Source organism: Mizuhopecten yessoensis, unplaced genomic scaffold (genome assembly GCF_002113885.1).
Source record: "Mizuhopecten yessoensis strain PY_sf001 unplaced genomic scaffold, ASM211388v2 scaffold9375, whole genome shotgun sequence".
In the NCBI taxonomy this organism is placed as follows: domain Eukaryota; kingdom Metazoa; phylum Mollusca; class Bivalvia; order Pectinida; family Pectinidae; genus Mizuhopecten; species Mizuhopecten yessoensis.
This window is the reverse complement of record NW_018408016.1, coordinates 3,357-25,581: the sequence shown is the minus strand read 5'-3', so window position 1 is coordinate 25,581 and position 22,225 is coordinate 3,357. Positions and strand designations below refer to the sequence as shown.

At 34.5% G+C, this 22,225-nt stretch overlaps 1 protein-coding gene across 2 annotated transcripts; it reads right to left on the bottom strand.

Moving 5' to 3' along the window:
- Positions 1-493: 493 nt before the first annotated feature.
- On the bottom strand, positions 494-4,857 carry LOC110457926 (immune-associated nucleotide-binding protein 10-like). Of its 2 annotated transcripts, none has more exons than XM_021509397.1 (3): positions 4,772-4,857; positions 2,535-2,620; positions 494-1,643 (listed from the first exon to the last, which is right to left on the bottom strand). In XM_021509397.1, the coding sequence occupies exons 2-3, from the start codon at positions 2,611-2,613 to the stop codon at positions 754-756; spliced, it is 969 nt and encodes a 322-aa protein (XP_021365072.1). In that variant the 5' UTR covers positions 2,614-2,620; positions 4,772-4,857; the 3' UTR covers positions 494-753. The 2 variants fall into 2 exon arrangements, with proteins under 2 accessions (XP_021365072.1, XP_021365073.1); XM_021509398.1 differs by lacking the exon at positions 4,772-4,857 and adding an exon at positions 2,076-2,134 and having other exon boundaries at positions 2,535-2,603.
- Positions 4,858-22,225: the final 17,368 nt, after the last annotated feature.

The following is a 22,225-nucleotide window of genomic DNA, read 5'->3' as shown; positions in this document are numbered from 1 at the left end:
ACTCTATACAGTATACTATATATTGTATCGTGTATTATATAGTCTACATAATTTGTTGTATATACTGCATATAATGCAATATGTAATGTATACAGTATAATGTTTACTGTAAACGGTGTTATGAATAATGTCAACAGGGCTATATATAATGTGTGTTTGAAATTTGTTGTGTTATAGTTATTGTATACAGTATGGTATGTAATATATACAGGGTTATAAACTTTATACGTGACTACATAATATTTATAAATTTACATTCCCTATATAGGCCAGTGTACTACTGTAAACGTTCTTATATTAGCGCACTAAAATACAGGAATCAAGTTGCTTCATAAATAACTTAGTACAAGCTTTGAGCACAAACAGCACTTATATTAGACTATCGAAAACAAAGGTAAATTTAAAGTGCTTAATAATTACTGTTTACATGTATTTTTGCGTAAATTATGTGTTTTGTGATATCTGAATAAGCAAATTCAATATGACTGTGAATATGTTTAATCATATTGTGTATCCATCACATTTTAAATACAGATGAACAACGTTTTAATTTTCGCATCTTCCCTAAATATTAGCTATGTAAAATGATAGCTACAATAAAATAGTTCACAAGTTAATGTTAAAATGTTTATCATCAGAAAAACCATTATCATATATACATAATATATATAGACCTTAACTTCGGTTGAAAGGATGTATAGAACTTATAATACTCCGAGTGATTAGTCAATATTTCAGAAATGTCACGTGTTTTCAAAAAGAAAAGAAGCGTTTAACTCTTTCCCAGTAGTTCCTGAGACGTACAATCAATGCATACAATCCTCTCCCACCATCTACATATTCTTGTCTATCCTGGTCATCGATTTCAGCCTCTGCCCGGGTATGTGGCTGCTCATCGGCTACCTCTTCTCGGTAAATAGGAAGGTTTGGTTCCTCTTCAATAAGATCTAATGGTTTCGGGCTTGCCTTTGGTTTCCTTTTCTTCCTTTTTTCTAGTGTCATCTTTGTTGCTATTTCAAACGTCGTATTTGAATAATATTTTACACCATTTTGGTCTATTATGTGTTCAATCTTACTGAGTATGGTTTTGACTTGCCTATCTTTATCCTTTGGTGATAATGCGTTGTTATCTAGAAACACAGATTCACCTTTACACATATGAATAAACGTAATAATCTCATCTGGGAGACTGTCAAGAAATTGATGGTCAGTCAGAAATTGTTTTCTCATTTGATCTGAATGTGTAAACACCACCATGGTGTGATCTACCATCGAGTCTCCAAATGTGCGTCGCAGTAGGTCTAGAGTATCACGTTCTTCCGGTGTAATCCGGGTGTCTGCCCGTATTGTGAGTAAAAACGCATGTGGACCTGGAATAGCGAGACCTATACATCTAATTAGTTCTTTCTGTGTTTCCTCTTGAGAGAGATGGCTGTCAAACAGCCCGAGAGTATCAACAATCATAATGTTTCTGCTGTGTACGCTTGCCCTAGAAAAAGAACAGTTTCTCGTGCCGGAAGTACCTCCTGGTTGCGAAATGAATGGTGCTCCTCCTAAAATAGTGTTCCCAGTAGAGCTTTTACCAGACCCTGTCTTCCCGATCAGAATAACTCTCATTTCTATAGCAAGTCTTCGCACTTGGTCTACAGAAAAAATAAAAATGCATGTGAATTATTTCATATTTTGTCCGTGATCTATATGTACCATGGTATGATTGGCATAAAACTGTAATTGAGAACATATGGAAGTTATAGAAACAGCAAACTGAGCTTTAATAATATTATATCCCTGTGTAAATCTGATTTTGACTTATAATCGATGCAATGATATGCTTAGTTATGTTTAACCTCCGTTGAGGTATAACATTATACTTTATCAACCCGAAAAAGGTTTTACTTTCCCCATTGTCTCACTCTTAACGAATAATAATGATTCTTTATTTGAAGATAATTGCACAATATCATATATAATTTTCAAGTGTTACGTCACGGCCTAAGCTATTCAGAATGCATGACATTTGCATGTCATCAATCATATGATAAACAAAAAAATGTCGGTACTAATGAGCTACCTACATGTAAAAGCAAAGTGTTGAGAACATAAACATGGTCCAATTCATTAGCTTGAAATTGCCCTGTAAATATATGAATTACTGATAAAACTGATTTATAATTAAATATCAATATCATATATTATTTTAAGGAATAATATTCAGTTCCATCTGATGTCGTATACATTAGCGGAAAGAACATAATTTAAACGATGGTATGACAACCACCTGACTATACTACTGACTGTCAAAATCTGTCTAGCGAATTTGAGTTGTTTAAAATATTTGAACTAAAAAGGTTTCTTTTTCCACAATGGTCAATTGACTATGTACAAATACAAATGTGTAATGAGTGATTTGAAAACACTACATATTGACGCCAATATAAATCCTATTGGATTTAAACCAGAATCGCGACTTAACGCGACATGATTACTAACGTCATATAATGCTATTTCCTGCTGATGAAAACAGATATACTTACCACTTATTAGAGAGTTTGGCGGTAGTGACATTGATCCTGTTTTACCGGGTTGCAGTTCCCCAACAGCCGTTTCAGCCATAGTAAAACTATAAGATTATAGAATAAATGTACATGTTTGTGTCACTCAGGAACTAACTTAAGAAATTAGATAATATCACTTTTGTATTTTAAACAGATTTATATGATGTTCCTACTATAGAATGTCAATTTTAAGATTGATCGTGTTGGCATCAGAGCAAAGCCGTGTATTTAGTGACTGAGCTTTATTAGTATGAGTTATTGCACTGCTGTTGAGTACTTAGTTTATAAAATACCGGAGGGAATGATTAACCTGATTGGTCCTAAGTGTCACCGTACCAATACAAAACAATGTAACGATTCACCAGAAACTGTCTTTCAGCTGTATTGTGCAATAACATTCTTTTTTGAATACTGTATATAATCCCATCGTTGAATGGTGCAATCACGTGCGTGTTTCTTACGTTCAACGTTCAACACAAATAATTGTTAAGGACATGATACCGTGCGTGACTATTACAAAAGAATATACAGATCAGATGTCAAAATCAAAGACGTTCTAAGTGGAACAAATATACACAGGACCGGGCCAGGTATTGTTTGAACCCTGAGCCGATCCCAATTCCGATAAAACCCAGACACAGCAGATACACAAAAACAACAAAAGGAACATAACACTACCTGTTGTTTACACTATCGACGAATCATGTAGCTACATGTACGTCTATATAAATAGATTCATTCACAATATATTCGTACCACCATAATCGTATCACACATCTTTGTGATAATCCTACAATGTTCGCAACAACCTATGATTGAGTTATAAAGGAAATGCTATTTCAACAACGAATGGCCTCTGTAAGACTTTAACATAAAATTATATACTTAAGTTACTTCGTGCCAGTTTTTGACCTGCCATCCACAGTAAAGAAATACACACTATCTTTCAATACTGAAAACCTGATCGAAACTGTTTATGTTTCACGTGCAGTGATTATTCCTATGAGTGGTGACAGAATATTGTCTCAAATAAAAAGTGTTGTGAACTTCTTTCCTGTGCTCGGTGATTTGTTTTATATGTTTCCAAAAAACACGTGATTAATTTACAAAGACAAAAATAAAGCATATATTTATCTGATATTTGACATAGGTATCACTTATTCATTATTTATCATACGTTTATACAGTAAATGTCTTATCGTGTGCGGATCACACTAAATCTTATGATACATGGAAATCTGAGATAAAATTTAAGAATTGACAAATGGATCATCTTCTAAACCGATTGTTCTTATTTCTTATAAAATGACGTCGAGAATTTTAAGTCGGTATAACATGAAGCATTAAAACCCGGGTATAATTGTATTTAAAATGAGACACCGTCATTCAATGTAAACATATACACATTATGATGCTATCAAGATAAACAAAGATATCACACATTTGTGTGTTGGATCTGATCTGACCCGCCATATTGACAAGTGGTTAAGTTATCACGTGACATTGATATTGTATTTCAATTTTAAACAAACATTTAAAGATAAGTGCGCATCTACGTCATGAGCTATTTACACATTTGTTAACTATTGAAACATTGAACTGTTATGAGACGTGTAGTAGATAATGCATTTAAATAAGATTGATTAAATTCATATGTATATCTTAAAGGTTGAAACCAGTGTATGGTGTGTAGCAAAGCATGTTATTGACACTGCACTATGTATAGCATCGGTCATGTATGTAGGATAGTGTTTACATATTTCGATATGAAATCAGTGTTGTAAGTTACATTATAAAGGAAATTATATAATTTGGTGAACAATTTAATACTTAACAACGGAAATTATTGTTCTTTCGAGGGAATTGCTAGTAAGTATCGGTTGTACAGTAAGGTCCTATTTTGATATACAATCTATGTTTCTTATTGTCTGTATATTAGAAAGCAGTAATGGATAATCAGGCACGCCTATATCAGTTCAGATATAAAGCTATTATGGGTAAACTGTAGTATTGTCTGAGAGAAAGATAAACGATAAAACACCCGAGCGGTAACACAAAGAGATAAATGTGCCAATTCGACAGTACGCAAGGACATAATCAGAAGGTTAGAGGAATCACAACACTTTAAATCATTCTAACGATAGGCGAGTGTTTATTGTTACTGTATAACATTTACCTGTTTACAATTATAAACTATTATCGTGTGAAGTACTCACCTATAGATAAGTGTATGTTCTGATGAAACAAACAACACACACTCCCTTTGTCACGTTACTTCCTCGTTTATAATCAGAACGATTCCTTATAAAGGGAAATAACTCGCATAACATTATCTGGTTATAAGCCATCAAGGTAACACACAAGGATATATTTCATTATTAGTTAATTTCGTCAATTAAAGCCACAAAAACCATAAATAACGCCAGGAGTGGAGGAATTGGAATATGCAGCTGTGCAAAACTAGAGATATGATCCTGATACTAGAAATATCATTTTGAAGTAAGCCACCTTTGAATATTATTATTCATGCAATAAAAGCCAGAAATGAAGACAATTGGGAGTAAAACGTTTGGATTGATAAATAGGAATAGTGCTAGCCGATCAGAGGCTTCGGTTTGTTTCTGATTATTTTCTGGGTGGAATCGGAATCTATAACTTTGCACTTGCATTTCTATTTTTTATATTATGTTGCATACAATACATTTTGTTTAATTTTTGATGTACAAAAAGTATAATTCCTGGCTTCGTTGATAGAACTTCAGTTAGTACTTATGTCGATGAAACTGTACCAATGGAAAATGAAAATTGTATCAACATGGAAAGACTGGCTGAGAAAACAATCTTTGTGTACAAACTCATTGTATACATGTCTTAGTCAATTAAATACAGTAATTGGCAGTTGTAAGTAACGTTCTTTGTATATTTCTAAAAGCGAGATTTCGTTTTAGTGAATTTGGAAAATTTTAATTGGTCACAAAATTTGAAGAATATTCGTATACATTTCATTTTTGAAATGAAAGGATTTGCTTCACAAAGGACCATCATGTTTATTACAAATGTATAAATTTTGAATACATTTTATTAACCAGCTAACTCCTTAAAATCACTCCACAAGTATTCTTTGCAAGTGGTTGAATAAGCATACTTTGACGAATATGTCGATGAATCTGAACGCATCAGTGACATACATATGGCCCGGAAAATGTGTTATTTTACATTTAAACATAATGCGTATGAAAAATAGTTTCTCATACTCATAACAATATTTTAATATCAATGTATCCGATTAAATACTCTTTGTAGAATAATCAATACTCTAAAGATATTGCTTAATCCTGTTCAGATTTATTTAAAAGAAATGTCTAATCGCCAGATATTTCGTTTTCAACTATGTTGCTTCATTTAAAAAGGCGTCGTTAGAAATTATGGTTAAGTCAATTAACATTCGTCTGTGCATCTCACTAATTATTTTTTGGGTTCCCGCATCAATGTCAAATACTGTTTCTATGCATAGAAAATGTTAAACGGCTTTGTAAATTTCTTTCCTGTAAAGAAAACTAAACTTAGTTGAATTTTATTTGAAAACAAAATGACATCAGCAACAGTGCTCCAGGTGAAATAATGCAACAGGGCCAGATCAGGTCCTGAACCCTGGAAGGTGAATCTGCTACCAGGTCAGTTGTAGTAATATGCCCAGCCGAGATAATTTTTTCGCCAGAATAAAGTGTGGACGATCTTACGTAATTAATGAAAAACTACGATTGAGTTCTCTAATGGTTTGCTTGCAAAAGATCAAGGGTCTTTAAGAAATATGACCACATCACGAATGCATCTTTCTGTCTGCTTTATATTTTGTTTCACAAATATACATTTTAAACAAGTGGCACGTTGACATTTGATCATTTTGCCAAAGACTTCTGAGAGATAAGTACGGTATTTACTATTGTCAACCGAGGTTTAGGAATGATTCCCTCCAGTGTATTGTATCTTTGTATTTGTAAACGCTTAAAAGTAGTTTGGGTCCTTTTGTTGTTTTGTCATCAGCCCTTCTTGGGAAAATTGATTGAAATAGGAAAACGAAGACGTTTCCGCAATTTGATATACACCATGATCGTTTTAAGAGGCGAAAAATCAAACGTTTTCAAAGAATGAACATTGTTCTTTAAAATTGATTACGGCATTATTTTTTTTAATCTTATAACCTCACATTCAATAACTGATAACCGGAAGTAAACACATTTATTTAAATAATCACTCTAGTAAACCATTAACATATCAACAACACCTTTATTTAAATAATCACCCTAGTAAACCATCACATATCCAAAACACCCTTGTTTAAATGCTTACACTCTCTAATACACCATCACATATCAGCAACGCATTTTGTTTTTAAATAATTACTCGCTCAAGTTCAACCACACATATCAGCAATACCTTTGTTTAAATAATCATTTTAGTAACTGTTACATATCAACAACACCTATCTTACTGATAACTCTAGTACGATAACACATATCCGCAACTCTTTTAATGACAATTTACTCTTGTACACCATCACATGTCAACAACACATTTATTTAAATAATTACTCTAATACGACATCACATATCAAGAATACCTTTATTTAAATAATTCCTTTAGTACGACATCACAAGTCAATAACACCTATCTAAATAATAACTCTAGTACGACATCACACATCAACAACACTTTTATTTAAATACTCACTCTTTTACAACATCACATGTCAACAACGCTTTTATTTAAATGATTACTCTAGTACGACATCACACATCAACAACACTTTTATTTAAATACTTACTCTTTTACAACATCACATGTCAACAACTTTATTTAAATAATTCCTTTAGTACGACATCACACATCAACAACACTTCTATTTAAATAATTCCTTTAGTACGACATCACATATCAACAACACATTTGTTTTTTTGGAACCTTGCAAACATTTCACAAACAAAAATAATCATTGTTTACTAATGAGATATTTAAGTCAAGTTGCAACAATACAGCTATATTGATATATTATCTCTGGTATACATTTTATATTGTCAAAATCGCATTTTCTTAATAGATATTCTAGTAAAACATCAAATCAAAACAATACATCTATTGGATTAGTATACCTAGTAAACAATACATCTATTGGAGTAGTATATCTAGTAAACAATACATCTATTGGAGTAGTATATCTAGTAAACTATACATCTATTGAAGAAGTATATCTAGTAATCATTTAATCATATCATCAATACATTATTTTTTTTTATATTTAATGTAGTCAAACATTCTTCATATCAACACATATTTATGTCTAAATTCTGGTAAAGCATTTCACCATAGCAACACATATCTAAACGTTTATTCTGGTATAACATTTCCCTATAATAACATATATCTAAATCTATATTCTGGTAATACATTTCTCGACAATAACACATTTCTAAACTTCTATTTTAGTAATACATTTCACCATAACAATAGATATCTAAATCTGCTTTCTGGTAAAACATTGTTTATCGTGAGGACTCATATTTGCATGATTAATGTAGTAAATAAGCATGCCAGTAGGTTTTGAACTAAAAATCTTTTCATTCCTTCGCTTATTTTTTAAAATACTGTTTCAGAAGCTGTTGTTATTGCATTTTTTTAGTTTTTTCCTTGTTGCAAATATATTTGAAGTATCGTGTCGTTAATTTGTTAACAGTTCAAATTTATATTTGAAGTAAAAGTATTAACACACAATATGAGTTTCTTTGTTCTATTCTTTAAAATATAGGAAAGGTCTAAAGAAAAATATGTGTGTTTCTACATGAGATTAATAATTTCCGTTTGAGGGAACATTAATGATGGTGCCATTCAATAAACCGAACATTTTATGAAAAAAAGGAATGAACAGTTCATAAATAATATAACGGAAATTATTTGAATCTTCCATATCTTGTAGAAGTTCTTCTCTTTCAAGTTATATTTGTGGAAACCTATAACAGAACCCGTTCATGACACTTTCAAGTTACCCAACCAAATGTTCCCCTTTTTACAAACAGGCCAATGTTTTATTAGCAAGGCTTGTTGTGAAATTTCTTTTCTAGGTTGAGTTGGAATTCAGATATATCTGAATATCAGTTTTTGCTCTGATACCGTTTTTTATGGGTTTCTTTCTATTCTTTTTGTCACACCAACGCATAGTTACAATTCAGACTATTTTGTACATGATTTTGACTATCTAATGAATTTCGCTTCTTTCATAAAAAAAAATGAAAACAATGTAACTATGCATTACATTGACTTAACTCACTGGGTTTTTTTTAAATTCCTGTTTACGTCAAATCGTTTGGTAATTGTCTGTGAATATTCAGTTCTGAATCTGTGACTGTAATGACTAGTTGTGTGTTGTCACTTCCGAATAAAACGTTGGAAACACAGCATTGATGCAAATTTTTCTCTAAATCCTTGTCCCGTAAAGCCATACAGTAAAAGGTTCATAGAATGATTCAAAAGAGTACAAGTCTCTGCTACGATGGGAAGGTGAATCAAATTTAAATACGTGTTTTCGACACCATTAACCATTTCCTGAATAAAATAAACAAGTAATGGGAGAATTGCTGAAATGTAGAAGGCGGTAACTGCAAATAGCGTAGTGATTGTTTTCTTGGTGGAGTCATTCTTTATAGGTGTAGAACAAGAATTATATTCGTTGCCTGAAGTCAGACTGCGCCTCTTATTAGCTGATAGGATGAGTCCACGTGCAATTAAAGAATTAAAGATGCAGATTAAAAGGACTGGAATCAGAATGTAAACGAACATTTCAATGTAGGTACTGTATTTGAAGCAATAGACATTGGCGAACTCAGGCATAACACATGATGAGTTTTCGTCATCCCATTTGAGACATATTATCGGCAAATTGAGAGCAGCAATAATCAGAAAGGTCACGCCGATATAAATAAGTGCACGCTTTCTGGTACAGTACTGGTTAACATGGAACGGGTGGCAGACAGCTATGTAGCGATCAATAGTGACCGCTACTGTGATCCAGGAGGATAGCTGCATAAATATGAGTATGCAACTGAAGTCAACAGAGCAAAAAAAAAGGCTGCCCGATCTTGAAAGCTTGAAGAATCCGACAATCCGCATCCATTGAAAGATACCGCCGAAAACCAGCGAAGCCATGTCGGATAGTGCGAGGAACGCAAGATACAGATAAAATGAGGACGATTTGGACAGCTGGAACAATACAACAAACGACACAATGTTTCCCACAATCCCTAGGGACGAAATGATTGGCATGATGAGATCATAAAAGTTATCTTTGTTGCCGACAATTCTGTCGTCTTCAAAGTCGGTAAAATTGTTGACGGGGATACTCCCATTAATAATGTGTGAAGTTTGATTTTGAAGACTTAGGTTCCGGTCTCCCATGATTTCACTGAAAAATGTAAAATTGCATCGTTTTATATGTAAAAAATGATTGTAAACGCAGTTGTAGCCTGTAGTAAATAATAACAAACACCGTTAAAGCACAATTATATCATTCTGAAATATATTTTGATGAGCTACTCCTAATCGTAGAGCATACATGTTACAGTTGACAAATATAACGGAATTTCGGTTGTCTATATAAGATTTTGTGTGTACACTGTGATCTGATTTCTTACGTTGATATTGAGTAGCTACCGTCATTAGGGACATGCACTGATAATTACCTTAAATGCTATACAGTCGAATCTGCTCAAGCGACCATCTGTATTAAACGACCATCTGTTTTATGCGACCACTTTTTATTCCTCCCGACCGTTTTAACTATGTAATTCAACTGTATTAAGTGACCATCTGTCTAACGCGACCAGCGACCACCGAAAATCACCCCAAAGTTACGTTAAACCACCACATTTGATACATTTAAGCGACCTTGTTTGACGAAAATAAACCAAACGATCGTTGAAATAGTTGTGTATCTCTAGATTTGCGACCGTCAACACATTTGACGAAGGGCTAATTCACGATCTGTTTACCAAATTCAATGAACAAACTTAAAAATAACAATCTCCAAGCATAAAATTAATTTCTTGATGCGCAGAAACAAATAAAAAGTATTTTTTTCTAACTGCCGATATTGATGATTTAGCAGTAAAAATACGGACCGATATTTATCGCAGCTGAGCAAAACCATTTTGATTGCGCGAGTGTCCTGCTAGGCAATGTAATCTTTAACCCTACGATATCCTCCATCTGATTGGATGAAGTAGACTGAAAGTTCTTGAAATAGGTTCTGTTGAGAGATGGTCACGACAGCACTCTCGTGCGAAATTATCATTAAATATCAGCGCAACCGCGCACTAAATATATTTATGTTAGCATACATATCGTTTCTAATTTCTCAGCAATATTGAACGCCTTTAATAACATCCCTGAACTTCTCAACGCCAAAGTACTTACGAAAACAATACCAGTCATATTTACGGCAACATGCTGTTGGCTTTATTTAGGTGAATGATTTCACTGTATTATCGTTCCAGTTTCCATCGTTACATAAAGGAATAATACACGTGAACCTATCTGTTGGACCAACACAGGAACAGCTATCATTCCAACAACAATATATTTCGTAACAATTAAGTTAGCTTGAATCATGACAATTACCCAAATCACAGTCGTTTTGAGTGAAATGACAATTGTATTTAAAATGTAATAGACAAAATGTACCAAAACTTCAACCAAAATGGACAAAATGGAAACAAAGAAAGAAATGGGAAGATATTAAACAAAATTAATTAACATGAACGACGAACAAACAAAGTTGTTAAAGTAGATGTTCCAGCAGAGTTTGCATATTCCTTAACGAACGTGATAATTAGTGTGGTGTCTCCCTTCACATAATGGGAAATATGTAAGTGAAACGCAATAAAAACAATCGTTCATTTTCAACAAACAATTGTAAACGGAAACCTATCAGAGCAGTTAACTAGGGAACATGATGCGTAAATTCAAAAAGCCTGAAGAAATAGCTTTAGAGCTTCGAATTTTGGCAGAAAATTTAAACTTATGGAGGAAGGCCAATTATGTGTACGGTTGTGTATTGTAAAATTGTGGGTACTCCATAAGGATTTTTTCTCTTAGTACATTTTCTACCTTAGAAAATTGTAAGGGAAATGTAATCTGACAAAAATGTGAAAGCTTACATCTTCAGGTTTCAGTTGTAAATGCAGGGACAAAAGTTGTTCACAGATTATCCACACCCGGTAGGAAGATATTCACCTTTTAAATATCTGAATGACTCACCTAAGTGAGACATAGGTAATGAGCTACACATATATACATATAATAGGCCATTATAGAGAATTATATCGTTTGTTTTGGTCTACACATACACGGGGCAAACTGTTAAATGTATGTCACTACAGATGAATCGAAAAATAACTTTTAAGAAAGAGAAATAATGAAAGGCATTTTCTTTACAATTGTATCCAATGATTAATATTATTTTATACAACCAGAGATTACATTTAAATTATATGAGTTATGTATTGCAAAACATCAACATATAACGACAATATATATTAGTGATGACATTTACGTGAGAGAGGTCGTTAACGTATCGACATATTGTGAATGAACAGCAGGTATCTACGTACTGTCAAATTCCCATGCAAAGACTACCATACCGAATGGTTCAAGCATAGAGTATCAGAATGTCAAAGACTATTGGATGATATTATTGAATAAGAATGTACGGTTGACTGTGTTTTGAGCTATTACACAGTTACCAATATACAGTCAACTTCCGAATCAGATATAGATAATGACAGAGATAGTCAGAAATCAGGAAAAGGACATGACGTTAATGTAATGATAACCTTAGATTAAAGGAGGCTATGTTGTGAAAATAGAAAAATGCACGTACGTTTAAGTTGTGAAAACATTACCTAGATAGCACAATTAGTATTTTGTATGAGACAAAAAATATAGTGTATGCTTAAAGATTTTTTAAATGTTATATTCCAAGTATATTCCTGAACAAGTACTTATCTACATCAACGCATCAAGGAAATAAAATCGTAGAGATCTTCTTGAAATAAAAGATAAGTTCCAGATAAATAAACTTTATTTTGTACACAGAAATAGTGTAGTACCTAACATAATATCATTTCAGTCTGCACAGATTTTGAACAATCTCATCAATAAAGAATACGCAATAAAGAAGTCCGTTGATGTTAATGAAATTATACTTCCTAAAGCACAGAAATATAAAATAATATTGCTTACCTTCAACGATTAAAAGTAGGAACGTGATGATGTGGTCTAATAACTGACTGGTAGTTCTGCTACATTTGCGAGTCTTTTATCCACCAACGTGATCTATGGTTTCGATCCGTCGTCATATCACGTGGTTTTGTTTAGAGGCTGTGATTGGTTAACCCTCTTATCACCGCCTTAGTAACGCGATTCTCACATCAAGTTGTAGTTTCAGCGGATACTATTGGTCAGCTAACGATATTTTGCGCTTGTTGTATCAAAGTATATACATGTTGATAGGAAGACTGCGATAAAGCAAATCTATCGATTGTTATGTTTGTCCTCATTCATCAGGTCGATATTTCTAGGTAGTTTACTTCCTTTTCTGTTGCATATTTCTTATCCTTGGACGGAAAGGAAGCTAATACTTATTTCGATTCTTATAATTCTAAAAAAAAATCAAATAATTTAACAGAGACTTCAAAATCTAGCACACTGTCGTATCTTTTCTATGAAAACACTTCACTGTGCTAGGGATTGAAAATAAATTGAATGTGTGACCATGCTGAGCGAATGGAGAATTTGAAGTTATAAAATATGAATAGAATTCTTGCAATACATGAACATATCAATGCTGTGGGAATTGAAATTTGAATAACTGATAGGCGTCTTAATGATAAATTGTTATCGGTATGTAGTGCATCTCTGAATTTCAATTTTTGAGCTCACTATAAATTCTCTCTGCATCTTGGATGTTCTCAATGTAGAATCAAATTCCATGTACGCGCAACCTTGCTGATGATATGATACGGGATATACCCTGTATATCCTAGACCCCAAAGCTATGCTTTGATTAAAGATTAAAGTGAATTACACTGCACGAACGTGCATTTATGATGTCAGGAGAAAATCCGAGGGCGCAAAATGACAGAATAAAATGTTCAGTTTGGAAGAATTTAAGAAAGTCTTAGATTTCGAAGATAAATTATTTTTAATTAATGGTTTGAGTTTATGCTGACTTACTAGAACATTTGCTCATACAGAAAATCGGTAATTTGTCGTAGCTGCAGACTGCAAACAAAAATTCAACAAAATTTGAAATTATAACTGTCGTAGCAAGAAGTTCTCTCTGTCCTTCTGTATCCTAACACCAGTAAGACTAAATTTAGACATTATTTACATTGGATATCTAGCTGAGGGAATTCTATTGAAGGGAGGGGGTAAACAGTACACGGCTTACATGAATAACAAGGCATCCTAAACTGTTAACATATAGAACAGAACTAATACACCACAAATATGAAAATAGTGAAAATAAAAAAAAAAATAAAAACGCAGGCAACATTTCTATTCCGTTGTTATGTACTTATTAGACTTCAGAAGAGAATACAAAGCCGATGTAAAATATATTACAGTCAATGCGCACACACTGGTGACTAAAAAAGGAGTAACATACTCAGAATAGGGTAAAGTGACGAGTAAAGTACTCTTGTTCAAGTTAGTTTACCCCCTGACGAGTTAAAGTACTCCTATCCGGGTTATTTTACCCCCTGACAAGTTTAGATACTCCTAGATTATTCTTTTACCCCTATACGTTCTATTTTACTCGTTAGACGTCTCATTATTTACCCGGCTCTGTGGCAACAGGATCTGCGCCGGCGGTCAGCTAGGCCTTTGATATAACCGAGTAGTAGCCTGCCGACCACTTCGAGCTGCCGCGGGCGGTGTCAAGTATCACCAGGTAGCTCTGTTCATGTGTGTATGTACCATAATATTTGGTTACCAACGAAGAATTTGGCTACGGTCGACTTGTCAGTCGAAAGTTCGCCTCATAATCAACAACGTGTCTGTGTTTTGTTCACCTATGACAATTAAGTGTAGTCAGAATAAAACTATGACACTGATTGTACCTTTATTCGGCCTGATGAACTGAAATACGTGCTTTAAACAATTCAATTATGTGTTTGCTTATTACTCGATTTGTAATAAAAACAAAAATATAAATAAAATTGTCGTGTTTTTACTTTTTTCGGCCTGTTGAACTGATAATAAATGTCAAAATACGTGTTTGTGAAACTATTGTGACAAAGTCTTCTCCACCAACCTTAAACAAAACAAGTTGATATGATATAAGGACAGATGTTGCACGGTAAGCTAACCAGCAGGGGTGCTGTGTTGGTGGGGATCATTGTTATTTTTTATTTGCCGTTAATTAGGGCCTTGCTATTGGGCAATCAACTAACGGATAGCGACCTCCCAGAATGATGGGTTCTAGGAGTAATGAATAGAAGTCCATCTCTCAGTTAATACTATTGTAAGGAGATACGTGAATGTTTGATATAGAAACAAAACGAAAAGGTAAATGAAGACTATGGAAATGTTGAAAATTCGCCATCATGGTATCAGGGGGATATATACTGCTTATTTGTGAGATATGAAGTTTGGTGTATATTTACTAAGCTAAGTGTTGTTTTACTAATTCCTTTTGTAATAATACGATACTAAAATCGATACGTATTAAGTATTTCTAGGAAGGTGACAAGATCAATTCATTGTTCAATGGTGAATATCAAAAGTATCAAAGCCTAATTGACTTCATAGTTCCTTTGTTGAAAGTCCTATGAAACCAGACACGATGTCTGAAGCGATATTGAAACAAATATCATTCAATTATTGAAGAGTATATGAAACCAAAGCCAATTTTCATTAGGACCTTTCGTTTAATCGTGGAGCTGTTCAAATAAACCAAAGCGTCAAACCAAATGTACACAGACATATAACGTATCAGGGATATTCTATTCCTTACACAAAATATTACTATACTATCGTCACGATGGAATTAATGAGAGACAGCACGGACATAAGAGAATATTATAATGATCAAGTCACGACCACATCATAACAAAACAACTTTGCAATGTTTAAATAACGGCTGAAAATTATCAATACAAAAATCCTTGCGCTATATTGTCGTTCAAAAGAAAAATCATACAAAACTAAACCATCCTATTTTTAAGCTGCACTATTGTAAATCATCAATGTGTACACTGTAAATCATCACTGTATGCTGTACAACTGTAAATCATCAGTGTAGGATGTATACTGTAAATCATCATTGTAGACTGTACAACTTTCGATCATCACTGTAAGCTGTACAACTTTAAACCATCACTGAAGGCTGTACAACTGTAAACCATCATTGTAGACTGCATAACTTAACGTCATCATTGTTGGCTGTAAAACTATAAACCATCAGTGTAGGTCAATCATCACTGTAGGCTGTACAACTGTCAATCATCACTGTTGGCAGTACACTTTCAATCATCACTGTAGGCTGTACAACTGTTAATCATCCCTGTAGAAAGTACACTGTCAATCATCAATGTAGGCTGTACACTGTCAACTGGCGACTTGTCAGTCGGAAGCTCTCCTCATAATCAAAACAAGTGTCTGTGCTCTGTTCACGTATGACAATTTAGTGTAATCAGAATATGTCCTTTAAACATTTCAAATATGTGTTTGCTTATTACTCGATTTGTAATTAAAAAAATGTCAATAAATTGGTCGTGCTTGTACTTTTTTCGTCCTGTTGATCTGATAGTAAATTTCACAAAACGTGTTTGTGAAATTATTGTGACGAAGTCAGCTCCACCAAACTTAAACAAAACATGTTGATATGATATTAGGATGAATGTTGCATGGTAGGCTTACCAGCAGGGGTGCTCTGTTGGTGGGAACATTGTTATTTTTGTATTTACCGTTAATTTGAGCCTGGCTTTTGGTCAATCAATTATTAACGGCAGTGACATCCCGGAATAATGGGTTCTAGATATAATGAACAAAAATCCATCTCTCAGTTAATAGTAGTGTAAGGGGATACCTGGATGTTTGATATAGAAAGATCGCCATCATGGTATCATAGGTAATGTGCTTTTTCTTTCATTTAATTGTTCACTGTTCATATGAAATAAAAGAGGATATTAACTTCTAGCCAGGTGAAGCCAAATTTACTTTATAATTCCTTTGTAGAAAACCATATGATACCAGACACGATGTTTACGTCAGCCAGATGAAGCCAATTTTTATTATGACATTTCGTTGAATACGGGAGCTATTCAAATAACCCAAAGCGTCTAACCAACTGTAATTGCTATACTATCGCCACGATCGGCTTAATGAGAAACAGCACAGAAACGAAAAAATACTATTATAATCCAGTCACGACTACATCCCGAAAAAAAACCTTTACAGTGTTTTAATTACGACTGGAAATCATCAATACAGAATTATATGGACAATATTGTCATTCAAACATAAATCATACACAACTCAACATCATTATTATACTGCACTTTCGTAAGTCATCATTATAGGCTGTACAATTGCCAACCAAACGTGTAGGTTGTGCAACTTCCAACGATCATTTCAAGCTGTACAACTGTAAATCATCATTATAAGCTGTACAAATGTAAACTATCATTGTATGCTGTAAACTTTAAACCATTATTGTTGGCAGTACACTGTCAACCATTATTGTAGGCTGTACAAATGTCAACCATAACTGTAGGCTGTTCAATTGTCAATCATCATTGTAGGCTGTACAAATGTCTTGAACTTTGTATGTTACATGTCATTTTCAGTTTTACTATCAATATTATCAAGAAAATTTCATTAAAAATTACTTGTCAGTATCGACATACTGTAGTCTCGAGATGGGCACATTTCTTCTGTTACAATGAAGTATCAGATGATAACAGGCTGCTTTGAATAGAACTCGTTATCATATGAAAGATACAGCAAATGTTATCTCCAAAATCAAATGTGCGTATCGACAGACGATAAAATACTTAATCGTTTTTCCCTCAAAACGATATCGGAGGCCGACTATATTTTGACGGTATATACTTTTCTGCTAGCCCCAATGTCAATTAAATGAAGTCACGTTTACTATCTTACATTGAAATAACGTTTTAAAGACTTTTTATGCACTCTTTACTTAGAAGAAAAATGTGTTTTCTGAACTTGGCGTCATCAGATGTTATAAGTCATCAGTCATAAGTGTGTTATAGGTCTTCCTCGTTATAGTGGCAGTCATTCCAAATTGGATGACAATTTCGTTCTCTGAATTAAGTGCACTTACACTCAAAATTGAAAGAAGGAAACATATTGGTTATTAGTCAAAAGTAATCTGTCTTTCTTATTAAGTATCAGCTAAAAATCATACGAACTATTCGACTACGATTGTCGACGAAAGTTTAAACCAAGTCGCAACACATGAGCAGTCTCACTTAGTGGGAGAATAAACGACATACTTTATTAACCGAAGGAATGAGGGATATATACTAGCGGAAAAAAAGGTCACTATGTAGGCAATCATGCAGATAAAAACATAAATGTTATTGGCGGATTGGTCGAGTGGTAAACACTCTGGCCTTTCATGCATGCGGCAGGGGTTCGATCCCCTGAAGTCGTCGTACGCATGGATATTTAGAAAAAGTGTTTTACTCCGTTCCACACAACTCCAACAACCAAGGTGGAGTATACATTGGTCTGGGGTTGTTGTCGCGGTATCTGTGCTGTAGCATTCAAGTGGGGTGGCATTATAAATGATGCTGTTGGAAGCACGGTCCCGCTACAAACAGAACACACATTACATCTCCAGCACACACGCATGCATACTTACATATAGAGATATTAGCCAGGTGGCATAAGACTAGTTGTTAACGCTGTGTGCATAAAGCAGCTCCTTCCGAATTTAAAAAAAAATGTATTGATTAATGTGTATGCTAATTGATTTAATTGTATATCTGTGTACTGTAAAGCGCTTTAGAGTGGCTTATACTAGCTGGATAGGACGCTTTATCAAATGGTTGTATATTGTTCTTCTTATTAATTATTATGAAACCATTAGATATAATTCTTTATAAGGGAAATTTTTCAATACTTCTATTCGTTTAAAATGTCGCAGCTTGTCTCTTCATAGAGGGACCGCAGAACCAAGTTATTTTCCATAGACGATAGTGTTAACGTTTACAACTGTCCTGGTTAAATGGGGTTATCCACTAGTTTACCTGCCCTCATTTTGAGGAATATCATCTCACACAACTGTAAGTAAAAGATTTAAAAATTCTGCCAATTTGAACTTTTTGATATGGGGGCCGCCATCTTGTATTGAATTCGGCACCAAATATCGACCAAATTTTACAACAAATTACACAATTAATAAACTCGCCCAGACAAAAGCAGACTTGAACTTTTTTATGCATATTACATCTATATATATTGCTCAGCCCACACATAAAACTTTTGAAACTTCTGCCACCTAAATATCCAACCAGCAGGCCCCGAGGCATTCACCTTCCTATTAAATCATCTGCCCAAAAGTGAAAACCCACAATCTATTTTTGATTTGGTTCCGTGGTCCCTAGAGCGTACCAAATTGTTGAAGAATACCTGGGGAATTCCGTTCCAAATGAAGACTAACGTCCGACCCAACGCTGCCAACGCCGCCAACGCTGCCAACGTCTTGGTACAGTTGTTGGATCGCACAACGTTACACGATGTGCGGTGTGCGCACGATATGTGCATGGTGTGTGAACGATTTGTGCACGAAGTGCGAACGATAAAAAATGGACGATCATTCCTTGCGCACATTTGTGCGGACGATCGACGAACGTTGGGCGATAACAACCGTGGTTGGTGTAAATTAAGGAATGGCTTGACAATGTATACGGTTTCGTGTTTGAACATAAAATTAGATTTTTTAGTATGTTTCTATACTCTAGCTACATATATTAGCTTATCTTTCTGTCTATACTTTCTTCAATTTGGAAACGGTGTTTTGTGGGTTTTTTTAAACGACCTTAATCGACACGTGTAAATTTACAGCACAGTCTCGGCTACACAGGTAAACCATAGTTTACCCCGCCCGGGGCACTTACGTAACTCGCCAATGTGTGAAAACCAGATGAAGGGGAGCTATAGACCGAACACGAATGCAAAAAACAAATATTATACGTCCAATTGAGTTTTCATAACGGTCATACAGTATCATATAGCAGCTCTATATGTCAAGTACAGGCCAGGTAAAACTCCGGTCAGTCATCAAATTGTTATTTGCCTGTTCTGTTACCGAGGAGTCAAACCCATTTTTGACAGTCTAATGGTCACTGTATACTGTATTACACGCATTGTAAACTTGAACATACTCTTTAATATAACAGAGACGTATACGTCTCTGATGATTATAGTGATGAGAAATTACAGTGATGTCTAAAGTGTACATTATTGCATACGAGCATTCCGGTTTTTTTCCATTCCGTCATATTAATCAACAAATTGTACCAATTCGCACAGATGTGCGGAGAGAAGCGCACAACGGGGCGAACGATTGTTAAATCGCACAGTTGTGCGCACCATGGGTGGACGATGTGCGGACGGTGTTTGAACGATGTATGCACGATGTGCGCACGGTATTGTTGGTGCGTTGTGCGTTCCCACAAATGTAGGATACGTTGTTCACGTATGTGATTCCGTACAGTTCTAGGGCTGATGGCACGGAATCAAGGAATGATCCGCGCTGTCAGACATGCCGTTTGGAATCACCATGTGCACCGATCTTATTTGATTGTCCTGTTGTCGTCACATCAGCCGTGGATGATCTGCACATGATTGGTATCTGATATTATAAAATGTTGACATATTCTCCACTCACTTAGCTTGAAAAGTGTGAATGTGGACACCAAGTTGCGTAGCAACAGCGCGATCTATCGTACCAGCCTGGATCATTCTAATTCCGCGAGGGCAGTCATTTTCATTTAGTCTGGGCATTACTCTACGATCACTTTCAAAAGAAAGGAACTTGTTTTCCAAATAATGACTCGACATTTGCAAGCTCTTTAAAATTATGTGCGACAAAAGCGTGCAAAATGACCCATCTACAAAAAATGAAAACTGCATGTGCAAATAGGGCATTGACGCCGCAATAGTGTGGCGGTGCGTTTACTGGTTAACTGTGCAGTGCATTAGGCTAAACATTGATTGGTGTTAATTTTGTCCAATTCTTAGGTTACATAATTACTTTTTTCCGTTAGTATATATTATTAATCGGATTAGGTGAACGCAGTTTGTAGATAAGAACTATTCATGTGTTATGGTTGGTAGGTGCATGTATCTGCGAGAGGGCATGCTTTTATTGCGAAGACGTTAAAGTAAGCAATTTCGTTCCAAGCGATGCAGAAATGATGAACAGGCGATCCGCAAACCATGTAATCGACAATCGATGATTAACCGGTTTACTGCAAACAGGTTACCAATAGCAATGACCGAACTGTCGGACATGTGTTTACTCCATGAGAAACTCCATGTTTACCAAATTTGGACCGACAATTTCGATGAGAACGAAATAGGATTGTTCAGCATCAAAACAGCTCTCACGCTGTCTTGTTAGGTTTTTATTTTTTTGTTTTGTTTTTATTTTAAATATCGACAAAGATATGCCGATCAAAATCATTTTAAGTCGGAAAAGATTTAAAATGGAGCCAGACTGCAAATATGTGAAATGCCATCTTTGCAAGATAGAGATCGCTTCGTAAAATAATTTCAGAGAGTATCCAACTGAATGATAGCGGTGAACTTTATTAATATCGAGTCGAAATAACTTGTCTCCAACTTGATGCAGACCGATGTTGTCAATGAAATATACTTGTATATTTCCTGCGTAAGGATATTAAGAGCTTGAAATACAAATTTTCGTAAAAATGAATATACATGAAGTGTAAATTCATTTTAAATGTAAAAATTGCTAAACATAAAATGAATTTTTATTCTGTATCGTTTGCTTAACTCGATCGGAATTATTTTTTAATAAATGATTACTAAAATTCGACTAGTTTGACAACCCTAACATTTAGGAATACATTTTAGATAATAACTAACACAAACGGAACAATGCTATTGTAAGTGCCAAAATTGACAATTTAAATTTCCTGCAAGCTGACGTCATCGCAAATCGTAGAATGTCGAAAACGAAGCCGCGTCATTGTTGCTGAAGAAAGATGAACATATATGTGCAGCTACAATAAATATTATCTGTACTGACTACGTGAAAATACTTCGAATTTGGTAGGCTGTGCGATTGAAAACAATTCCATGTTATGTAAAGTCATTTTTTATAGTAATGTTGACAGTTTTTAGCGGTTTCAATTCCCGATTTTGTTTGTCAATACTAATGGCCGCGCCCATATGTCCGCTGGCGAATAGGTTGAATTTATCGTGTTTATGGGCTGTCACAGTGCCCTGACATAACTGACATTTCCAAATAATACGTAAACATATGTAATTGCTTTAGCCTATGATTTATATGTAAACATTCATGAACGTGTTCGTTGAGTGAAATCTGTGTTGCTAAA